A 24,865-nucleotide genomic window follows, 5' to 3' on the forward strand; every position below is an offset into this window, starting at 1 on the left:
AAAGATCAATATAAATATTTATTCTAAACAAAATATGGGATGTCAAATTATTTAATAATTATGTCTTAATTGTTATTCTTATATAAAAATATCTTCAATTACATAACATTAAAGATTTCCATTATAAATAAATATAATAAGAAAACACACTCGTATGCTATCCTATCAGGGGTGGAGCTTAGTTAAGATAAAGAGGAGTCATGCTATAACCCTCAAATTTTTGATAAAAAAATTAGTTCAATTGATTCAAATACTTTATTATGACTTAAAATACCAAAGTTCAATTTTTATCTTTTGTTTTTATTGCACAATAATTTTTAGTTTTAAATATTCAAAACATATTGGATTTAGACTTAACTGAGTGTATTCGTATTTCGTAGTGCTCTATTCAATAAGCAACATTTTTTCTATTTTTGAGTTCAAATATAAAAAATTAGGTATTTTTTATTTATGTAATTTAGTATTATTTTACATTTTACATTTTACTATTTATTTAATTTAATTTTTTATATGATAAAAAATATTAGAATATTCAATAAGTATTGATATTATTGTATTTGTATAAATTGATAAAAAAAATTTAATAAATATTATAAATTTTAATATTTGTCATTCTAATTTTTTTTACATATTTAACAGGATATATATTCAAATTTTTATATAAAATAATCATGAAAAATCAAAGAATTCATGCATTTTTTAAGAGGAAGACTAATATTCAAAAAGGAGAACATATATAACTTTTACAATATCAACATCTGTAGATAGTTCTTCTATTTTAATGAATCACAAAAAAAGTGGGATACAACCTCCAAAAATTTAAAGAGTTGCATATGATAAATTTAATTTTAATTCTTTAGAACGAGACCCCAAATTAAAGAAATGAAGTTAGACGAACTTATTTTAAATGGATTCATATCAAAAGCATCTTGATAGTTATCTTCTATGTGACCCGTAAAATTTTGTTTCAAGGACCGACATTGTATCCTATGCTTATTAAAAGTTTAAACCAACCTGTACAAGTCCATGATTGCATGCACGTTTGTGTTTCTCTCTTGATTTCAAAAACGTCATCTATGTTCCCTCATTGCTCAGCTTTATATATATTAAGAATCGGATTGCGACCCTACCGACAACTAGATCTTAAAATTAGCTAGCGATATAGCAATCAAAATATATCTTGTCATTTATTAAAACAATTTAATTTTAACACATTTATCCAATTTCTATGTATATATGTTGACATTTAAATAAGGTTAATCTATAACAATCATCATAAAAAACCTTTAAATAACAAGAAATTGTTATAACTATGAATATAAGTATTGGTCTGAAGTGTGACATGGTAGCCACATATATACGAAGAGTAGTAGAGCTAGTTTAGCGCCAAATTGGTGGGCCTCAAAACTCGACATGAAAAAAGAAGAACAGAGAGCTTCTTTTGCCCCTCCATTTTTGGACATGAAATTAATAATTAACAAATTAAACCAATCAAAATAATGGGAACCTTTGTTATTAGCGTCGTCTTTATTTCTCCTCATTCCCCATTCCTTCTTTGTGTTGTGGACGGTGCTGCCTCCACGAACCCAACCTCCCTCCTCGCAAGATCTGCGATACAATAAATGGGGATACTATATGCGATGGTGGCGAGGGGGGAGGTGGTTCTGTCGGAGTTCAGCGCCACTCCCACCAATGCAAATGCCGTAGCCAAGCAGATACTCAACAAGATCAACAACCAACAAGGCGCCACCATCAACTGCGACAGCAACGTTTCTTTCTCCCACGATCGCTATGTCTTTCACGTCAAGAGGACCGACGGCCTCACTGTTCTTTGCATGGCCGACGATGCTTTCGGAAGTAAATTCAATCATTCTCATGGAATTCAATTATTATTATTCAACGTACTAAAAGTTTGTTACGTTGCATGCAGGGAGGATCCCGTTTGAATTTCTTGAAGACATTCATCAGAGATTCGTGAAGACATACGCGAGAGCGATTCTGTCAGCTCCGGCGTATGCGATGAACGATGAATTTTCGAGGGTGTTGAGCCAACAGATGGATTATTACTCCACTGACCCTAACGCTGACAGGTTGAACCGTCTCAAAGGTGAAATGTCTCAGGCAAGTACCTTCCAATAATTCATGCATGCATGCATGCATTGGAGCCATTGATAACTGTTAAAGATTGATGATATAGGTTCGAACGGTAATGATTAACAACATTGAGAAAGTGTTGGAGAGAGGTGGTAGATTGGAAGTGTTGGTTGAGAAGACATCAGCAATGAACAACAATACTGTTCGTTTCAGAAGACAATCCCGCCGTTACCAGAATAATCTCTGGTGGAGTAATCTTAGGCTCAGGTAATTCAATACCATAAATTTGCTTCCATGCATTTCAATTAGAGAGGAATGATAGGAGGCAGCAACTTTTGTGATTTGTAGCTATCAAATAACCATTAATGATGGTTTTAATGGTGTGAGATTGGTGTGAAATTTCATCCAATAGCTCATTTTTCTTTGCTGGTTATATGCTAACCAGAATTTAACAAAGTTGCTGGCTCTAGACTTTTTCTTCCAATTATTCATCTAATTATTTTATATCGTTTTATTCAGGGTTACATTTATTATGATTTTCTTCATCGTCATTTACATTGTACTGGCGTTTTTCTGCCACGGTCCATTGTTGATGTCATGCTGGAGATAAGATCTCAACTCTCAAGCCTAGCTTATTACTCTTCATTCTTATAGTTGCCTACCTCATTGTACTGCTGTCTAATGTGTATTGGGGTCTGGGGATGCAGTCATTTCCAGCCAACATGTTACTATTATTATATACATATAGGTTTGGGCATCTTTTTGAACCACCTTTCCAGTATTGCGGGTCGCTTTGTATGTTAACGTCACTGACATAAGGCTCTGGAGGAACATTTTTGTATGTAATTCATACCCAAGCATTTCAATATGCCAATTCAATTTCTTTGCTTTTGCATTTTAGTTCCATTGTTGAAATAATCAAAGATGATATACAAGAATGCAAAAGGGAAACTAATTCTAACAGGAAAACTCTATCATTATTGTAACTACTCTGTCTCAAGAAGCTTGGAGTGAGTACTCTCTACTTTTTTTTTTTGGTTCCAAAGATTACTATTAACATGATCGAGTTATTTGAAACCAGAGGGAGAACAAATCAAATACTAGAAACCTTGTTATTATAATAATAGAAATCCTTGATTTTGTTTAAATTGTACACTTTTCAACACGATGAATGATGTCTACCCAGTGACCAAAGCAACCTTGGACAAACAAGGAATATGTACACAGAGATTATGGAAAGAATTATTTTAATTTATATGATAGTATATTGTAATCCCTAAATACAGAACCGTCGAAACGAAATAATGTAGAACCTTTACAATAAGGTGAATCGAGAGAAAGTGCTATCTAATTGAACTCATCAACAGTGAGCCAATCGTTTGATTCATCTTCCGAATCCTTACCTTTTGAATGAATGGCCTTGTGCCAGCCACCACCTCTCGAAGAACCTTCATGCAGCTGAACCCAGTCACTTGAACCATCAGGGGATGAACCCCTTCTATCTTGTGCCTCCCTATGCCCTGATATTCTATCAGAGCTATAACTTTTATCATCGTCTAGGTCACTGAACGAGACATCTTCTTCATGATGAAGTTTTGTATGAGAAGAAGCCAACGAAGTAACATCGATGTCTTTGTCTTCCAACCAGTTTTCAGTAGTACTACTGATCTCATCAACTTCTAAAACCTTTTCTGCATTTGTAAACTCGGTCACTATCTCACTTGGCTCAGATGAAATAGTCTCTCTTAGAATGCCATCCCTACCATCTTCATTTGTATCTGATGCAGTCCTTTGTTTTTCACACACTCCAGCCTCCGAATCTTTCTTCTCTTCAAGTTTCAGCAATAGGACATCTCTTGCTTCAACAATCTGAACAAAAGAATTGGGATAAACAGAGATGATATAGCAGACACAGAGAGAATGTTGCCACCCAAACAAGTAAACCTAGAGTAGAAGAGAGAATTTCTTCAAATTTAACATCAATCACATTAAAGTTGGGTGCAACAGACCAAATAATCTAGAAATCTTTGCCATAAAGGAAACAAAATGGCAAACACTGAAACAAAAGAAGAAAATTGTTGTTATCTTCTACGGTAAACTGGTAATTTATAAAAAAAGATAACCAGATGATGCAGAGAGTGGCAACATATACAGGTTTGGAATTCACCCATATATTATAAAAAAAAAGCTGCTGTAAAGAATTGAAAAAGAAAAAGATGTACCAAAAGAAGGAGAAGAAGAATAGGATTACTCCAATTAAGCAGGTTAAGATATAATAAAGAATAAATCCAACTAATTAGCATGCACCAATAAAATTCAAAATCAATACTAGATTCATGTAACTATGACATTTTGGCCAAAATAGAAGTAGATTCATGAGAACCAGTTGAATGTAAGAACATGTTCAATAAACATGACTTGCCTTGGGGGTTGATAGGAGCTCAAAATCATGCTGGTTTAATCTCGGAAGTATTAACAAAAAATAGATCATCCAAAACTTTTCCACATTCATGTAACTGCAGAGGTTCACTCTAAGTGCAACAAATTCAGGCACCAACTGTTCTATAACCAAAGCATGTTCTCTCTGAGAATTGGACATGCTGAAATCTGCTGAGACAAGTCAAATTTCCATATATTAGTGTCAGCCAATCACATTATATAGTGAAATCAAAATAAAAAGAGATTTTTTTGGGTTCTTTTACTAATGCCATCAAGAATCAAATGACACTGCAGAGATTCAAACAAGAGATTGAAGATATGCTAGAAGGACATGATTAGGGGACCACTTTAGACTCTATATTGACAAGGGTGTCAACTAGTTTCACAACATGGAATAACGTCTTTGCAAAAAGTATCGCAGCAATTACTCCTAGAGTTCCCCCCAGTCATAATTCTAAGGTTAGTTGATTACAAATATTACAACAATACACAACAGTGGAACTTTAATATTAGGTTTCAGTACAAAGAACAGCAAATTCTGTCATGAAGGAGCAGCAACAGCATGAAGGTAAACTAGGTTATATACGCTTACCACATAAGAAACATAAAGGTGCAAAATATATAGGTTTTCCAAGATATATGACAAAATGAGTGATATGAAGCGATTTCTCTCTGCTCAATTCAACTTGATCAGGATTCAGGACTCATTTAATTGTGAAACTTGGAACTACGTGAAACTAATATGTATCTTCTGGAACAGATTAAAACGTCAAAAAATAATAGGACAAGCGAACAATTAATCCATCAAGCAATTACAATTCACAATCAGAAAGAGAGATAGAGAATCATGATCTTAGCAAATAATCAAACGAAAAAAAAAAAGGAAGGGAAGTTTGAAGTATTACCGTGATGGAATGGCAAGGGGAATTCAGTCCAACAATCAGGTCGCGTGGAAATTTCCTTGACGAAACGAACAACCTCCTCCGTCGTACCAGGCACCGCATCGCCGTCGCCGTCATCGTCACCTTGCCGTTTGTGGTCGGGCTCCAGCTGCAACAGCTGAGAGGCGAGTTTGGAGATCCCCGTGACGGCTCTGTTGGACGAGAGAAGCGATAGAGAGTTCTTGAAGCTACCGCTGATCTCCTCCAGGTCGTTCCGGATTCCGGTGAGAGCCTGCGACGGTGGCGAAGACGAGGAATCACCGGCGGAAGAGGAGGCAGAGGAAGACGGCGGTGGAGCAAGGAAGTTAGCAACGCCGCGAAAAATAAGGGAGATATCGTCCTTGACGGCGGAGGCGCTTCCGCCGTGACTGTGAATTTCAGGATCAGGTGGATTGGACTTGAACAACCAAGACATTATTATTAATTATTACTAATATTTTTGTTTTATTTAATCGCTAATATAATTCCCTTCAATTGCTACCTAATTGTGCGGAACAGCTTTGGGATTCAAAGGGAGTGGAATGGTTTGAAGTTCATTAGAAGAGAAGAGAAAAGAAGAGAAAAGATTGGAAGCTTGGCTTTCTCTGTTTTATTTATCTTCAGCTGTGCCTTCTAATGTCATCATATTAATGTGGAAGGAATATTCACCCCAAATTGAAGTTAAAACTAAACTAATTAAACTCTGACTCCTTTTTTGGTTCCACTTGTGTCACTTTTTACTAATAATTATATAATTTTCTTTTTATTTTTAATTATTTTGTTAAGCGTACATAAAAAAAATTAATTATTTGTTGTGTAAATATATATAATTGATTAGACTACTAATTTTTGTGTTCGCATGATATTTTTGTTTTTCTTATTACCTAGTTCTTACTTCCTAAACAAAATTAAGAAAAATGATAATATTTTATCTTATTTAAAAATTAGAAGAATACGTTTTAAAAAAATAGTGTTTAAATATAATTATATCCATTTTATCCATAAATTTGAAATTTTAATATCTTTTTAAATTAGTATATCTAGTCACACCAATAATAATAATGAAGTGTGTATCTTAATACAATTCTATGTTCAAATACGTTAATTCAAAGATTAAACTATAATGCGTAATCTTCACTATTGAACTAATGCGTAATGTTTTCTTTGATTGATTAGACTATAATGCGTAATCTTTAGTTCTTCACCTTCGTGAAAATATACAATGAAGTGTTGCTTTTCTTTATTATTATTATTATTTAATTTTATTTGTGGGGTTTGATAGTTGATACACATCATTATTGAATTTAATCGCAGTTCACAGTCACAGTCACTTTCACTTGGATCAAAAGCGTTTCCATAAGGGTAAACTTGAAAACTACACAATTGTCTCTTCCCGTTACACCTAAAACACCAGCATATTAATATCCACTACTAATCTCTGATGATAGTTCAAGCTCCAATTACTTCAATTTCAATTCAAAAATGAATAATCTTGCCAGTCATAAGGCTATAATTTCATTTGGTGAACATAATAAAATAAAATGAAAAATAAAAAGGAGTATTTATTATTAGTTGGTATAGTTAACGCTTATTACTCATTAGTCATTAATAAGGATAAGCCACTGGAATTGAATAATTGAATTAGTGATGAAGAATTTAATTAGTATATATAAGCTGCTAAGTTTAAATTTCGTTACATAAATAAATAAACAAATAAACTAAACTCCCAAACAAACAAACAGTTATAGTTATGCACTTATGCGTGTTCGCATACCATTACTTGATGTAATAAAATTTGATCCCATATGATATGCAATGAACACAAAATTAATCTCATGTTTTTCATTCCATTAATACAATAAATAAACAAAAAAATTGACACATAAAAACGAGAAAGACAATAAATAAACATGACTTATTTTTATTGGATAAACGTTGCATCAACAAATCACATAATGAATATACTTCCCACCTTATACAGAGAATGGCAACCGAACTCAACTTACCGTGATCAATCAGGGACAAAACAAATTTCAAGTGGTCTGAACTCTGAACTCTGAACTGAAAGTTGATTAATTACCCTTGTACATAAAAAATTATATAACCAAAACCCTCCCTCCCTTTGCTAATTATTTAAAAAGAATTTTCACTCTAGCTATATCTATGGCACACGGGACATATAATACAAATCTGTCTATTTTTCATGTCACCCCAATTTCAGAATTGAAAAATCGAGTATCCATATTTCTTCTTCTTGAGCTTTAAGGATTGTGTTCCAGAAGAAAATGTCTAGATGAGGCCTGTATTATATGGATTGTATGATTGAACAGGCATACCTGTGCCGTAGGGATGAACGGCGGCTGCTCCATAGGGATTTCCAAAAGGATTTCCAGAAGGCTGTTGTTGGGGCATCATCATCATTTGCTGCTGCTGCTGCTGCTGCTGTTGATACATGTAAGCCTGGTGTTGGTTTGACATAGCTGCCATCTGAACTGAAGGTGGAGCAGCAACTGTATTCGATGCGTAGAACGGATCGTGCATCGTTGGTTGCATCATGGTTCCTGCCGGTGCCTGCTCCCATGGGTTATAACTGACATTCTGATTGTTTCTCCGAAGTGCATCGTCATATAGGCTGTCTAGTGTAAGCTTGTCTAATCCTCCAGCCTGATTACGCCATAGGGTCATAATTAGTTAGCAGAATAACAAAAGCAGAGTGCAAGCAAAAGGTTTTGTCTGTGTTTTCAGAGGTTCATACAAATGTCAAGAAAAGTAGACAAAAAAACACACCAGTTTGCTAGTTGCTGTAGCATTTTCGTTTGAACTAGGAGTTGTAACAAGTGCCAATTCCCATCCTGTGGTTCCATTTGCTTGATTTGGAACAGCAGATGTTGTTTGATCAGCTGAAATCACCATTTGTAAAGGCATCATCCAATTAACACCAAGACATTTAAGGTTTTCTTTTCAAATAATGCAAAACATCACTATGATTGAAAAGAAAACCAGTTCAGTCCACTTCCTCTATGAATCTATCATTATTTATTTTCAAGGTTCACAAATGCATATCAACAAGATTTTGTCCAAAAATGTGTTTTTTTTTTTGTGGTGGGGAGTAGGAAAAATTACCAACAGGAACAATGGCTAAGGCCAAAGCATTTTTGTCTTCCAGCTCTGCAGCTGCTGGAACTGGATCATCCAAACTCTAGACAGTAGGCAAAAAGGAGAGAAATTCGGTAGTGTAGCCAAGGAATCATTATAAATAAGCATTTACCATAAGATATGTCCACAATCTAAGTTAAACGAAAGAAGGGGAGAAGACACAAAAAAGGAAATCCCAAAGTAATTACCAACAAATCAGGTGGTGGTTGTACTGGCGCTGGATGTGCCGGAGGTTCTTCCTCTTTCACAGGCTCAGAAGGTGGAGCTGCAGGGGGTGTAGGTGGACTTTCCTCCTGCGTTTCCGGTGTCTTTTTGTATTCGATAGCCAAAACTTCTTTTGGAGACGCAGTTTTATCATTAGCCTGCGTTTAATAAACATGGAAACCTGGTTGATCAAATATATTTACAGAAAGAACTAATTTAAAGCAGACCTCTTGGTGTTTTATCCATACCTGATCCTTGCGAACCACGATTCCCTGTGGAGCATCTTTGACATACTCTTCCATGGCTTGCAGAAATGATGTAGGGGGCTTCATATCAAAAACTAGTTTACTTAGTATCATATTTTGCAAGAATTATTGAAAACACCCAAGCTAAAGGGCAAATGGCAAAACCATGCACGATGCAAGATCAAACTAACCAGCTCAACTTTAATAAACTTCTCTCCACGTCCGATATCAAGATTACGGCATATTTCATAAAACTCTGACAGTCTCTCAGCCTGAATTCATATAAAGAATGTCAAAATATGAATATGACTGTCATGATATACAATTTTAAGGGGAAAAAAGAAAGAACAAAAGTTATCCGTAAGTCTAAGAGATACCTGCTGCCCAACCCTCCGATATATATCAAGTGCTTTCACAGCATCACTGCGTGGCATCTCAAAGAACTGCCAGAATAGTCTATTAAATACATAGGTAGTTAAACATGAAGCTCCAAATCCAATGAAGAAAACAACATACCTTATCAAGCATATTGACTGTGCCATCACTAATAGCTTGATAAATTTTCATGCTTTCCGAAGCCACCTATTAGCAATATAAAATATGTTCAGAAAAATGTGAAAGGAAAAACTACTGATGAATGCAGTACGATTAGAAAGTTGATCTACCATTGAGAGTGCTAACTGAATGACAAAGTTATTCACCGCAGCTCCTTGTGGCTGCACAACACAGAAGTCAAAACAAGTCATGCCATTATAATGCTACCAACATTGTAAACTTTTGTTAATTCAAATCAAATCCACTAGTTGTGACATGTTTGGGTTGAAACCCCATCTGATGTGATCTTCATGGATCAAAAGTCTACCTGGCAACCAAGAACCCGAAAGAGGAGTTGTTGTAAAGCTGGCAACTGCACTAGCAATTCAGCAGTATCCAAATCTTTGGTCCTCTGACAAAATTTACAAATGGTAATTTTCTTTAAGTCTGTGTTTATATCAAAGTCAGAAGCATGTACTAAAGTATGAGATGAGATAGCAACCACAAATTATATCATCTTGTAGCATGTTGTTATTGAATAATATTCTTTAAAAAACAGCATTCAGATTATGCAACTACACATGTTACCAATCTAATCTTGTAAACAATAAGCTAGAAAACAAAATAACAAAGTAATAAAGCCTTTTCACTTACAGGACGCTCTGCCTCAATATCATACTTCAATACACGGAAACATTCCAACCTTTCCTCCAAAAATAATGCATAAGTGCGGACCCATCCAGAATAATCCCAGGCTGAGCAGTGAAACACAAATTGACAGCTAAAATGTCAATAATCGTAATTACAAGAATTAGGTAAAAACAATGACGGAGAGAAAGGCAAGCAAAGGCACCGTTTGGACTCGAATCATCTTTAAAATGTGACATGTTGAGCATATGGCTCCTACTTCTTCCATAGTTAATGAGTTCTTCATGAAATGTTGGATCCACTTCTCTTAGAGCACGGTGAATAACAATTAAAGTTTTCAATGCAACCTAAAGATGAAGAACTTGTCAATCAGCCAAACAGAAAGTGATAAAATGCACACCCCCATGTTCAACAGTGAATAAAACGAGTTTGTGAACAAAAAATGATGAATAGGCAAACAGATAACAAGTTCATAATGGCTTCATCACACATTCCCAGAGATATTTAAACATGACAAGTTTATTAGACAACAAAAAGATTTAATCAACCATATCTTGTAAAGGTTCCACAACTTTATGACCGATTCACATACCGCCCAGTTATGTGTCCTTGATAATCGCCTGGCAAGAGCATGGATGCAATAGGCAACATCGGCACGAGGTCTAGTAGCTGAGATCGCGGAGAATATAGCTGCAAAGGAAAGCACAGAAATACAAGAATAAAAAACTTAACTAAGCAAACTAATATTCCTTTTACAAACTCAGATTATGCAAGATGATATACACATATATATGTGGCAAACAGACCAAGGTAATTGTTTCTATTAAAAAAATTGAGACTTTTCAAAGCAGTCATAGCAAGAGAGAACAAACCTCTAATATGTTTCTCTTTAGATGGGCGTTCAACATGATTGGTGGCCCTAACTATAGCAATGTCCAATTCCTGCAAAATACAACAAACCAATTTAGAACACAGACAAAAACATGTGATCGGATTGGAGAACATCTCATCCAACAAACTATTCCATTGATTTCTACCTTGTAATCACTGTTGACTTTAGCCAAGGAAACTGTGGTGGTATCCTTAAGGGCTCCAAGTGCTTTTCTAATACTGTTCTGCGTGCCACCAGACATTCTCAGATTCTCTCCCTTCTTCAGTTACCAAAAAAATCCCAGCTACAGCTCTGAAATTGAACAAGGTTTTTGAGTCAATCCCAAATCTAACTCCTTTAGTCGAGAAAAAAAAAAAAACGAAATATACAAACATAATAAAACTTATTTTTTTCCAAAATTGAAAGAAAGAGCAAAAGAAAAGGAAGAACCGAGGTGGAAGAATATAAATATAAATATAATGATGAACATGTGTTAAAATTGAAGTAGAGAAGCTAGGTGTTAAAACTCAAAGTAGTGGTTTCAGATCCAAGTAAGGAAGGAAACAATGATGAGAATATAACTCCCAAAGTAAGAAATGATAAACGTAACTACGAAAATTGAGAAAACGATAACCGAACAAAGATTGTGAATAAGATGACGAACATGAACAAAAAAACTAAACCATCACAGCAAGTTATCTATAGCTATCTATATTTTTCTTAAAAGATAAGGAAAGAAGGCATTGTTGAGATGAGTGAATTTACGTGATGATACGGCGTAGGAAAACGAAGAAGAAGTGCAGAAGATGAGATGAGTTGAGAAGCAGAGAAAGGAGGAGGATGGATCTAACGGAGAAGAGGTGTCGATTTACCTGAACAGTGAAGCTGAATCCACAAGAAGAAGAAGAAGAAGAAGAAGAAGAAGAAGAAGAAGAGAAAAAAAATGGAGGAGAGAAAGTGTGAAGAGAGAGAAAGAGAGGACTGTTGTGAGACCAGAAGAGAGAGAGAGAGAGAAGTCGACAGGCAATATGAGCTTGGTTTGGTTGGTCGTCGGCGTCTCTGACGCTAATTTTAGTGGTTTTTTTTATTTTGGAAGTATAATATTATAAAACAGAAAAAATCAAATAAAATATTCCAAATAAGGAACGCAAAATATAGAGTAAAGTGATAAATAATTATCTGAGAATTTATATTTTTGATAAATTAGTTTTTAAAAAATTATTGATAAAATTTTTTAAAATAATAGATATAAACACATTATTTTTAAATTAATTTTTATAATTAATTTATAAAAAGAGTAAAGTATACTTTTTGTCTTTGAAGTTTGGCAAAAGTTTTAAAAATACCCATAAATTTTATTTTGTTTCAATTTTATCCCAGTTCGATTTGCATCAAATATATCTTCGATGGCTAAATTTTCAAAAAATTTAAGACCAATCCAATAATAATGCATGAAAATTATGTTTGATTTACTTGTGTTGAGGGGTTGTTATTATAAAATTGTTGTTGAATCGATTTTAAATTTTTTGAAAATTTAGCCGTCAAGGGTATATTTGATGCAAATAAAAAATTTTTGGGACAAAATTGAAATAAAATAAAACTTAAGGGTATTTTTAAAACTTCTGTCAAACTTCAAGGACAAAAAGTATACTTTACCCTTATAAAAATCAAAAGAATAATAATTTTGTAAGAAAATGTAATTTCTAAAAAAATGTTAAAATATAAAATATATAAATTTAGTGATTAATTTTTTTAGTACATAATATATTTATAGTTAAAGATATTAAAAATACAACTCTTTGTATATTTAATATTACGGAAATTTAATATTTTTACTTTTATCTTGTTAATTAATGCTTTTAACACATTTGTCAACAGAAAGGGTAGGTTAGTTTAGTAATAATAGCAGTAGAAGGACAAAAATTTGCGTGTTATTAATATTAAATATAGTACAGCTATGGGCAATGTATGTAAATCTGTGTGTCAGGGAAATACGGCAATGTAAGATGGTGTACTAGTTTGTTTGGTTTGGGTGTTTGGGTTGGGTTGGGTTAACTTGGGATTTGATCCCCCACAATTCCCTCATTCTACCTTTGTCTTTACATTCTCCTTCTTTTTCTTTTTCTTATTTTTGTTTTCGTCTCTTCTATGCCCACCTCACATTCTATTCAATTTTTTGTAGGTACATGGTTCGGTCTTCTCGTAAAATAGAATCACAAATAATGAGTCACTTGTTTTTTTCGAGTGGAAAGTAAAATCATGAGTAACTTACATTTGCTTAAATATATATTGATGATTAATCCATGTGTATATTGTAAAAATATTAAATTGACTCATTTTATTTTGAATAATTATCCAAATCAACCTTTAAAATTTTAAAATTGAATATTTTAGTTTTTTTAATTTTAAATACACAAAGCAGTCTCTAATATTTATTTTTGTTTGATGAATATGTTACATGTATACTAAAATCAGTTACTAAAATTAACCATCAGTGTAAAATACATATTGAAATATAAATATACATTAAAAATAAAATAAACCATACATATATTTATACACAAATATATTAGTGGTTGATTTTAGTGACTAATTTTAGTGTACAAATAATATTTTTGTTGTTAGACAATACAGTTTCCTTCTAATTTGATTTAAAGAGTAAAATACAAAATAATTTTTAAATAATTTAAAAAATCTCAAAATAATCCCTGAATTTTTTTATTTTAAAATAATTATTTTGATTTAACAGATCAAATTAAAAAGGAACTGGATTGTCAACAAAAATAAACGTTAAGAATTATTTTGTGTATTTTAAAATCTGAAAAATCAAAATGTCTGATATTAAAAATTTCATGGATTTATTTAAATAATTACTCTTTCATTTTTTTATTACTTTTTAAATAGATCAATTCACTTCATGTAGGGCTGCACACAGATCAGGATCGAATATGGCAAAAAAATCTATTTGATCTGCACTCTGTCCATTGGATCAGATTCGATATTTGCGTTTTTTAGCCTCGAATATCGAATATATCCGATCAGCAAAAAATGTTTAAAAGCCTTTTTTATAAAAATTGTCAATAAAATCATTTTTTTACTTTTTTAAACCTATTTACTCCTAAAATACTATAATCAAAGTTCTCTTAAATAACAAAAGAAAAATAATAACACAATATCTAAGAATAATTGTAGGTTGAATTACAATACAAACAATTAAAAATAACCAAAAATAATTTTCTCCTCCCATTGCTGATTCTTCTGATGTAGTTCCAGCATCACTTGTGTTGTTACTAAGTACTTACTTATCATCCATTCCAATTTTCAAACAATTCTACAATTACATAAACCATATCAGTTTACACATCAGTCATATTTTTTATTCTCAATATATCACTCTATCTCTAATTCATATTAATTCAAGATTTACTTCAAAGTTATTATTTTTCCTCTTTTGTAATTCTGTTCATCATTATTCATCATTGATCTCAAAATATTACCTAATGAAAAATTAAAGTAAAATAACTAATTAATATCAAATTGTTAAATTTAAATTACCTGATGAAGATGATGGAGATGATAAAAGAGTCAAGGATACGTGGTCTGTGCATTTGGCAGAGTCGATGGAGGAGATGTGGTCTAACGGAGCCGATGGAGAGGACAATGAACACAATGGAGGAAACGAACACAGTGGAGGAGACGCTGAACTCGCCGACAGAGGAAGAGAAGAATCCACCGCGAAGGAGACGACAACAGCATGACGCGACGATAGAGGAGACGAAGCACCCACCTACGGAAGAGACGATGATGCGACGAGAAAGTATACGTGTCTCTTTGAGGATACGATATTGGAGACGCGACAATGATCAAGACTCCAATGACGGAGCTGAAGGAAGTGATTATGAGTCAGTGAGTCTGAGAGAAGAGAAGCGAGCCTGGGAGAGGAAGACGAAAAGGGGAACAACGTCATTTAGAGGAATAAAGTTACTAGATTGGGATTTTTTAACTATCATATTTATATTTTCAGTTATATGTTGATTTATTAAAGGTGCGAATCAGCGGATCTGCGGATCAGAACTGTGGGTATCAGCACAATATCCACTATTCGATTCTATTAGAGTGCGAATCGGATAATATCCGCAAAATGCGGATTGAATATGAATAATTATTGTAGATATACGGATATTATCCGATCCATGTGCAGCCCTAACTTCATGTTAGTGATGCTTCCTGTAGCTATTGAGACAAGGTCTGAAAGAAGAATTAGAATGGTGGAGGCTAAGACAATCCATTGTCCAAGAATAAATTTGTGATTTTTTTTGATCATTCTAATTACTCTTTTTATTTTCTTGTGGCTAAAACATCTCTCGCTCAAATTTAGATTTGATGAGAAAAAATTAGAACAATGAAAAAGTGTGAGTTAACTTGAAAGTGATTGATTTATTTGAAAATTAAAAAAATTAAAAAATTATATACACAAAAAATTAGTTACTAAATCAATCATTATGTATACGCTCACTCACATAGGCACCCCAATAGTAATACAACATTATCTCAATATAATTTCTCTCAACAATAACATAACATTATATTATAAAAAAGAATAACACTACAACAATAATATATATCTCTATTTTCTATTAACTCTCCTAATAGTGAAGAAATAAAGATTTTCAATATAATTCCATGTTACTTTTGAACTTCACTTGAATTAGGGGTGACAATAGATAGGGTAGATTAAGGTAAGGTTTGAACCCAATCTTACTCTAATTTTACCCGCAAATTTTAACAAATATGTAATATTATTATATAACTTAATGAGCATGTAAATTAAAAATTCAATACAAATAATACAATCATCCCACAAACAATACAATCGTCCCATAAATAATATAACCATTAAATGTTCAATTTTACATAAAAAATGTTGCTTAAATTAATAACACAAACACAAATAAAATATTGTGATATAATATTGTATTTATATATCACTAAAATAGAATTAGTTTTTATATAAACAAAAGTGTTAAATTATCCATTGATGATCTCGGCTCAATGGCAAAGACCTTAAATAAGAGGTCCTTGGCGCGCACACACGTGCGGGTTGGTCGGGTAGGATTGAGACACACACACGCATATATATGGTGCGGGTTGGTCAGATAGAGTTGAGACACACACACACACACATATATAGTGCAGGTTGGTCGGGTAGGATTGAGACTCAACCCGCACCCTCGACCTACGCTCCGCACTCAACCATACACGCAGCGGATCAGGTTGACAACCCTACCCGACTGATAATGGTGCAGGTTAGTTGAGTAAGATTGAGACTTAACTCGCACCCTACTCGATTTGCGCTCAAACCCGCTTCGCACTCAATCATACCCGCAACGGATCAGGTTGACAATCCTACCCGATTGAATTGGGTAGGGTTGGATACCCGCGAATAGGATACATGTTGCCATCCCTAACTTAAATGATACCATTACATGTAATGTTTATTTATAAACTTAAATATGTTAATTTTTTTAATCATTAAGCCATTTCTAATCAAATCTAACTAATAATTTCTACAAGCTAACATAGTAAATTAACAAATATGTTTTATTGTTTGATAAACATGCCAATATATGATGTAATTATAATAATTTTTAACTACAAATTTTGACTCTTCTTTTTATAATTTGATCAATTTTGACTTGTCAAACTATATAACTTCTATAATTTTCTTAGTCTTATCAACATTCATAAATTTAATTTGTTCTTCTCTTTGATATTTGGATATGAGTGATCATATTTAGAGCTTCTATAAATTTTTAACAACTTGATCAATAATAACAAATTTATTTACATATTATAATTCATCTAACATGGTTGGTAAAAAAATTTTCAATGGGCTAATTTAAAATTTCAAAAATGTAAATATGGACCAATCATAAATGTACACCTAAGCAAATGTAAATGGCTTGCCATTTTGTAGGAGGATCATAACATTCAACATTTTTTTAAGAATTTAACTAAATTATATTTTTAGGAACATATTTAAAAAATATAATAGTAAAATTTCAGGTTTTAATATATTGAAAATATCAAAATATTAAATTTTTTAATAATTATTAATAAAATGTTTTTTATGATATTTTAAAAATATTTTTTAAGACATATTAATAATTTCTTTTTCTAAATAATATTATTATAGGATGGTAACATTGTCATTTTCACCAGACATTACCTTTTTACATTGCATGATTGTATAAACATTAAAACATATAAAAAAGTGACATTATATATATTCTTTGCAGAACGAATGTTTTGAGAAGTTAAGATTTTTCATATTTTTTAACATAAATTATATTTTATACTTTAACAAGTATTTTGGTTAATTTTGTTTTTGTTCGATCTTTTTAACAATGCAAAGGTACTTATTAAGGAAATAACAAACTAAGGGTAAAGTATTAAATTAGTCTTCTATATTTAGGCGTAATTCTGTTTTAGTCTTTAAGGTTTAAAGTGTCCTATTTGAATTTAAAAAAGTTTCATTTAGCATCAATTTAGTCTCACGGTGAGGTCAAAGTTAAATAATTAACAGAATATCCTACATAACAACAGTACAAGAACAAAAATCGATAATTTGAAGAATAAGTACAAGCTCCAGAGGCACAAAATCAACTGTGGATGCATCAATATATTTATTTATTATTTTTCTTATAATATAAATAAAATATTTTCTGTAGAACTAAAGAGAATGATAAATAAATGTATTGATGCATCAACGGTTGATTTTGTGCCTCTAGAGTTTGTACTTATTCTCCATGATGGTTCTAATTGAACTTGAGAGGTTGAATCAAGTTGGCTTAAAACTTAAAGTTTCAAACTCTGTTTCAGATGTTGCTCGAATTGCAGGAGATTATTTCATTTTATCTCATGTGCAGAATAAGTAAAGAGTATGGATTAGAAGATGAAGGCCAGCATGTATCCTGGTTCGGATTCAACGTACAATGAATCCTACGTCCAATCTCCACCACAAACCATGGTGGAATTTTCACTAGAATTCTCAGATTACATACACTAATACTATTGAATTACTCCATAATTCAACTAGTATCTACCCCTAAGCTTTCTACACCAAAGCTTAGCTTCCCATAGTGCTGACCCAACTAGGAAGGAGAATCAAAATAGATTCAGACTCACCAAGTGCTCATCCAACTTGGCAAAGGAGAACTAATCCTAGTTCAACAACTCAATACATCAGAAATCAGTGGCTATTCTGTATCAGTCATGCCTTTTCTCTCTTGGTTTTTCAACCTCTCAATATTAGCCTTTTCAAAACAAAAAATGACACAAGACAACCATAATACAAAGATCAGAAATTAAGCTCGAGTAGAAGAAAAAGATTTCAGCTCAATGTTTGAGATGGTGCTTTAAATGTGTATTCTCTTTTTCTTCTTTTGAAATGATGAAATGAGGCCTCTTATATATCTTCACTTTGCCTTGAATTTTTGCCTCTTCCATTTCCTTGTACCAGCTGCTCATTGGAGTTGTCACTGCTGGCATACAGTCCTTTTCTTCCACATGCTCCACTACCTCTACAATCCGAGGAGCTCGTCCACTACATCTGTGGTCCTTGGCATGCGTTCCTTTTTCATCCTTCTCCATAGCCCCTGCTGCTACTGCTCTTTGCTCGTTTGTGTTTTGCTCAACCACGATCCAAAGTGGTGCTCTGCTGATGTCCTTGGGTTAGTGGGGTATAGCAGCTGTCCTTCTTTGCTTTTACGGAGCCACACTTGTCCTGTTTTTGTCCAGCTGTCCTCATTAGGGGTGTTCGCGGTGCGGTTTGGTTCGGTTTCAAGGGAAAAAGTAATCCGATCCGAACACTTAATTTATGTGCAGTGCGGTTTGGATTGGATGAACTTTTTTTGAAAATCCGATCCGATCCGATCCGATTACAAGCGGTTTGGATCGGTTTGGACTTGCGGTTTTTTAAATAAAAAAATTAAATACATATAACAAATCTTAACATCAAATTTTTAAATAATCAACAATGACATAACAACTCTTAACATATCTTAAAAAGCCAACGATAATATAACAATAGAAATAAAATTATAGGTTAGTTAAAATAAATAAATAAATAATATTTTAAACATAAAACCGATTGTGGGGAATTTTTCCCGCGGGATGGGGATGGGGGACAAAATTCCCCCGAAGCAGGCGCGGGGACCCGAGCAGGGATCCCCGCCCCGTCCCCGCTATTCCCCGAAATTTATGAATTTCTTGAATTATCCTTAATAGTTTATTTCTCATATGTGTTTTTTAGTCATTTCTCACACACACATATATATAGAAACCCAAAACTCCTAATCTTTATTTGCATAACCTCTCTTCAATTCAGAGATCTCTAAGGCTGTCCATACTCCATCCAACCTCTCTGCAGCCACCCCTTCGTCACCCTTCTCACCGCATCGTCACACCTCACCGTGCCATTACCTTTACCGCGTCGTAATTTCTATTTGCGGCGTTCCTTTTCGTAACTCTGCCGTCGTGTCCATTCTCCTCTTTGTTGTCGCGTCTTCCACCTCGTCCATTGCTTTTTTCTTTGGCTCGTCGTTGCGTCTCCCCATTGCGTTATTTCGAAAGAAGTCATCATCGTGTTATTTAGACTTTTTGTATAAAATCTTGCAGTTTTTGTATAAGATAGATACTTGTAGCTCTATTCATATGGAAATTAATAATTAGTTAGAACTATTATGTAGATGGGGAATGGGGTCCCTGCGGGGAATGGGGCTCCGTGGGGAATGGGGATGGGGAGCAATTTTTCCCCACGGCGGGGAATGGGGCGGGGATGGGGAGTAAATCTGAGGGCGGGGATGGGGAGCAGGGAGGCATCCCCCGTCCCCGCCCTGCCCCATTGACATCCCTAGATCCAATCCAGCGGTTTACAAAAAATAGAATCCAATCAAATCCGAATTAGTGCGGTTTTAATCGGTTTTCGGTTTGGATTGAATTGAATGAGCGGTTTAATTTGAATCGGTTTAGATTTGAACACCCCTAGTCCTCATTTGCTTTTAGCACATACATAACCATTTATTTTGCTGAACGGTGCTATGAGGAACATTGGCTCTTTTACATGGCTGAAGTATGTGCTAGTCTTGGGCTGTGTAGTTTCTTGAATAACCAAGTGGATAGACCAGCTTCATTGTTTGGCAGTGAGAAGAGTTATGGGCCTGCCACAATAAAACACACATTAAACAATATTGGGCTTTCAACCCAATTAAATGTTTGTCATCATTTATATACCCAAAATATTCTATATTATCGATTTTGTTTTTGTACTGTTGTTATGTAGGACATTCCATTAATTATTTAACTTTGACCTCACTGTGGAAGTAAATTGATGCTAAATGAAACTTTTTTGGATTCAAATAGAACACTTTAAACCTTAAGAATCAAAACAGAATTACGCCCAAACATAGAGGACCAATTTAATACTTTATCCACAAACTGATCATAATCTTTAGTTCTGTATATCAATATTATTTCAACACTTATTTATTTAAAGCTATATCTACCTACTATTAGGTTTTTAATTTTTTTATTTTTCTATATGTATTTATTNATTTTAAATTAAATATTTTATTTATTTTTTTATGTAAATCAAACTAAATAAATTTAATTTATATTTTTTAATATAAATCAAATTTAATAAATTCGAAATACACTTTCTCAATATAAATATTACGGAAAGGCCGTTTCCATATATTTTTTTCATTCTCAACATACACTGTCTCGATTAAAATTCACCGACACAAAGAAAGACGATCAAATTTGCCACTAATATTCTTTTGCCGCACATATGAACCCAAGCTGGAATAATAAATTGATTCTGGACAATCTATCATAAGAAACAAATCTATCCTTCATTTATTTAGTAATATCTTATTCCTATAAAATCATCTATTAAGAAGGGCAAAACTATGCTTCATTTAATATCTTAATCCTATAAAATAATCTATTAAAAGGGGCCGGAAATAAGTTCCCTAAAAAAATATTCATTTTGTGTATTTGTTCATTTCATTATAAAACCTTTTTTTTTATGCGATTTGTTGGAAAAAAAAAAAGACTCTTTAAAAATCTTAGTCCTACGTTTTAGTTTTTATTAGCATAACATGATATCGAAATTGATTTATTTAATGAAATAAAATATTAAAATTAGTTTGGTAATTAAAATTCTCAAATACTAAAATATTAAGCCAACATTTTTCTTAGTTACTAATTTAGATTATTACAAAAAATAAAAAATAAAATGTTGCTTGCATCAATGAGTTAAAATGTTGTTTGAACAATTGAGAAAGAGAGAGAGTACTTCATTTCTATTAGTAAATTAATAGTACCCATCAGCGCGATAATGATATAATACTTAAAACGGTAACAATTTAAAAAGAAAAAGTAAATATAATTTTTTGATTTATTTAGAAAAAAAAAAAAATAACTTCTAATCAATTAAATAATGTGCATGTTGAGCAACACAATTTATTGTACTAAATGGTTAGTAACACGTAGTTAGTTAATTCATAATGCATTGAACATTAATCTATGACAAAATGGTAGGAAAAAAAAAAAAACACAATTCAATTTTTAATGACAAAATGGTTTCTAAAATTATTAATGGAGGCTAACTAAGTAATGAAATGTTAATATAATGTTAAGAGAAATATTAATCTCTATACATGTCTAGGTGGTATATGTTTTTCATGTAACTAGGGAATAAAAAAATTGAAGTTGTAAATTTTAAAATAAATAAAAAGTTACAAGGAAGAAAGAGACAAGGAACAAACAATGATTATTTACTTATTAAAAGAGTAAAGAATCAAAATCATAAACCACATAAATAATGAAAAAAAAAAACTAAAATCAATGAAGAACGCTCGTAGTTAATGGTCCAACAATAAAGTGCCGCTGATGAGTTACGTAAATAACTAACTAATGCTTCCTCAAAAATATGAAATGTGAAAATGTGGTTATACATCTCAGCTGTATTAAATATGAATTTAGTTTTAATGCGTAAAATAATTACGTAACACCATATCAGTGAACATAATTATTTTTTTACATTAACGATATAAATGTTTATAAAAAAAAACGAATGTAATTATACAATTATGTAAATACTTTACATTATCAATACATTAAAATTAAACACGTTAAATATTTGTATATATTAAATTTAAATTAAATAAAACAGTTTTAAGAGTAATTTTTTTGAATTTTTGACTTATAAAAAATAGTAGTATTAATGTTTGGTATAATTTTTAAAATCAAATTGCAAATTTCTAAGAAACTATTTAAAAGCTTATAAAAAAGTTAAAAAAAAAGACTTTTCTCGTAATATTATTATTTTTTATCACATTTCTATAAAATAATACTTTTAGAATTAAAAATTTAAATACAAAATAATTTATTTATAAGCTACTTTTAATATAACTATTTACTGTTTAAGCTATTTTTTCAAAAAGAACTTAATTAATCTGTTTACTCATACTCAAACTGGATCTAAGTTGCGTTGATCTAGTGATTAACTTATTAGTTCGTTAAAGCAAGTGTCTGGTGGGGTTCAAATTCTGTTTTATTCATGCATCAATTTATTAGCCAACTCTAAATACTTCGATAATGAAATTTCAATCCGCAACGGATTAAAATATTAGTATATCGCGGTGCTGATAGTGATATAGTTTGTGAAATTGTTGGTCAGATTGGAGCTGTTATAAATATAAATGTCTCAGCAATATGTAGCTTTGGGACTACTCTATATGGCGACAAATTAAATTAAATTCCTTGTCTATGAAATAATTAGAATATAACGCGAGAGAGATGAAACAGAAAGTTGCTTAGAAACAAAAAAACCTCTTGGATTAATTGTGCCAGCTTCCATCCTGATTAACTCCAAAAAGTGAGTTACACATTAATGTGCTAATAATGTATTGTACTATTAATTATTGATTAGATATTATAGATCAGAAATGACGTTAATTATTCTTTTGTTAAGGGAAAAAAAAAGAGAAGAGAAAACTTTTCATAACTTAATTGGGGATATAATTGGTAGGGCCTTGGCACGCACTTAGTCAATGATTGCCACCATGCATGCACTAAGTTTAATGTTTTTTTTAAACATAAAATAGAAGATAAAATTTGGACCAAAAGATGGTTGTGGTCTTTTCTTAATTAAATTCCAGATGTGAGCATGATTGGCTGCTTTAAAAAGTCAGGTAAAAAAAGTAATCACTCTTCAAGCTTTTCGATTTCGGATTATTAAATTGATATAGTTATAGTATACACGACCTTAATGTATTGCTAAACATGTAATACTATATTTGGTAATTACACGAAGTGCCGAAATTTTATGATATATTTTTTATGGGGTGAAAACTCAGGTGAAATCGACTTTATATGAAGTTGATATTTGAAAACTGTTAGATAAAAATTTAGTCAAATCAGTCAAATAATTTAACGATTCTCAAATATTAATTTTACGTGGAGTCAACTGTGCCTGAGTTTTCACCTTTTTAAGGTTTGTCATGATTTCAGTGGATAAGTTTATCCTCTTTTCAATCTTATTTTTTTTAAAGAAAAAAAAAACTTGTGAAGTGATTTTGTAATTTCTATGTAAAGGTGCTTTTATTTAGGGGTGTCCGCGGATCGGATCGAATCGGATATGACCGAAAATTCGATCCGATCAGCACAATTTCCATCAGATCGGATCGGATATGATATCTGCACTTTTTAGTGCCGGATCCGATCCGCACATTTGTGGATCGGATCGGATCGGATATCGGATATATCCGCATAATTAAACCTTCTCTTTTTAATCATATTTCTATGTAAAAGAATTCGATAAAAATATTTCTTTCATACTTTTAAACTTATTTATTCCTAAAATATTTTTAATCAAACTCTCTTTAAATAACAAAAATAAAATAATACAATATATTAATAATAATTACCGATCCGATCCATGAACACCTCTACTTTTATCTACAATATGCAAAGTTAGCATATAATTTTTTTTATCATAGTAGTAAAAAGAAAACGAGAATATTATTTATTGGAAAAATATATTTTTTGCTTTTTTCTTTTATGATAGACTGTGGCATCAGCTTTAAAGTGGATTTGACAATAAACTTCCAAAATTAAAAGAGAGAAATAATCCTTTCTAAGGTTTCAACTCCAACAAGATCATGACATTATATATAGTTGAGAAACAATTCAAATTGCTTAAACAATATGTAAAGTGAACCTAAAAGATTATTATTTATAAGATGGAAGTATAAAATAGGGAAATATTCGTTATCATATTATTATTTTGTACGCTATGTCATTTGGAAGCATCAAATTTACCGCACTGGTCTTTGTTTGTTTGTATATTTTATTTGTTAGGATATTCCTATCAGTTTTCTTTTTGGGTCCGGAATTTTAAATAACTTGTGTGATTTGATCTGAACATCCAACCACAATGTTCTGTGGGTCGAGGCTAACCCACATCCATGCCACCTTGCAAAGGACATTTAAGATTCCTTTTTCCATTAGGATTTGAATTCTCTATTTGAATTTCACTTTAAAATAAAAAATAAAGTGTAATCTTTTATCATTTATTTTATAAGTGAAATCAAAATAAATACGAGAGAAAAACTATTTAAAAATAGAAAATCACATTTTATTTTTTAAAGTACAAATTTAAAATATAGAGGATTAAAATTTTTTCT

The 24,865-nt window shown here is 32.2% G+C and overlaps 3 protein-coding genes across 4 annotated transcripts; 1 reads left to right on the forward strand and 2 right to left on the reverse strand.

The window, feature by feature from the left end:
• Positions 1,509-2,994, forward strand: LOC107620272 (vesicle-associated membrane protein 711-like). The gene is made up of 4 exons (XM_016322460.2): positions 1,509-1,857; positions 1,931-2,121; positions 2,198-2,361; positions 2,614-2,994. The coding sequence occupies exons 1-4, from the start codon at positions 1,623-1,625 to the stop codon at positions 2,702-2,704; spliced, it is 681 nt and encodes a 226-aa protein (XP_016177946.1). The 5' UTR covers positions 1,509-1,622; the 3' UTR covers positions 2,705-2,994.
• LOC107640392 lies at positions 3,204-6,115 on the reverse strand. 2 transcript variants are annotated; one of them, XM_016343918.2, is made up of 3 exons: positions 5,439-6,115; positions 4,517-4,704; positions 3,204-3,963 (listed from the first exon to the last, which is right to left on the reverse strand). In XM_016343918.2, the coding sequence occupies exons 1-3, from the start codon at positions 5,887-5,889 to the stop codon at positions 3,442-3,444; spliced, it is 1,161 nt and encodes a 386-aa protein (XP_016199404.1). In that variant the 5' UTR covers positions 5,890-6,115; the 3' UTR covers positions 3,204-3,441. The 2 variants fall into 2 exon arrangements, with proteins under 2 accessions (XP_016199404.1, XP_016199407.1); XM_016343921.2 differs by having other exon boundaries at positions 4,517-4,701; positions 5,439-6,110.
• Positions 7,875-12,006, reverse strand: LOC107640400 (putative clathrin assembly protein At5g35200; the record flags this gene model as incomplete). The annotated part of the gene is given in 16 exon segments (XM_016343926.2): positions 7,875-8,117; positions 8,241-8,353; positions 8,577-8,652; positions 8,798-8,971; positions 9,062-9,139; positions 9,250-9,330; positions 9,436-9,501; positions 9,575-9,640; positions 9,724-9,774; positions 9,921-10,004; positions 10,247-10,347; positions 10,446-10,587; positions 10,833-10,930; positions 11,113-11,182; positions 11,278-11,423; positions 11,984-12,006. Coding segments are annotated over 15 exon segments (1,539 nt in total), but the record flags the coding sequence as incomplete, so codon positions are not given.

This window comes from Arachis ipaensis, chromosome B01 (genome assembly GCF_000816755.2).
Source record: "Arachis ipaensis cultivar K30076 chromosome B01, Araip1.1, whole genome shotgun sequence".
Taxonomy (NCBI): Eukaryota; Viridiplantae; Streptophyta; class Magnoliopsida; order Fabales; family Fabaceae; genus Arachis; species Arachis ipaensis.

Excerpts from the sequence above, each read along its gene's own strand:
- LOC107620272 (XM_016322460.2), top strand. The coding sequence starts at position 1,623 with ATGGGGATACTATATGCGATGGTGGCGAGGGGGGAGGTGGTTCTGTCG. Across the intron at positions 1,858-1,930 it reads GGCCGACGATGCTTTCGGAA|GGAGGATCCCGTTTGAATTT; the intron begins GTAAATTCAATC and ends CGTTGCATGCAG. Across the intron at positions 2,362-2,613 it reads TGGAGTAATCTTAGGCTCAG|GGTTACATTTATTATGATTT; the intron begins GTAATTCAATAC and ends CGTTTTATTCAG.
- LOC107640392 (XM_016343918.2), bottom strand. The coding sequence starts at position 5,889 with ATGTCTTGGTTGTTCAAGTCCAATCCACCTGATCCTGAAATTCACAGT. Across the intron at positions 4,705-5,438 it reads CCCCTTGCCATTCCATCACG|CAGATTTCAGCATGTCCAAT; the intron begins GTAATACTTCAA and ends GACTTGTCTCAG. Across the intron at positions 3,964-4,516 it reads AGCTCCTATCAACCCCCAAG|ATTGTTGAAGCAAGAGATGT; the intron begins GCAAGTCATGTT and ends TCTTTTGTTCAG.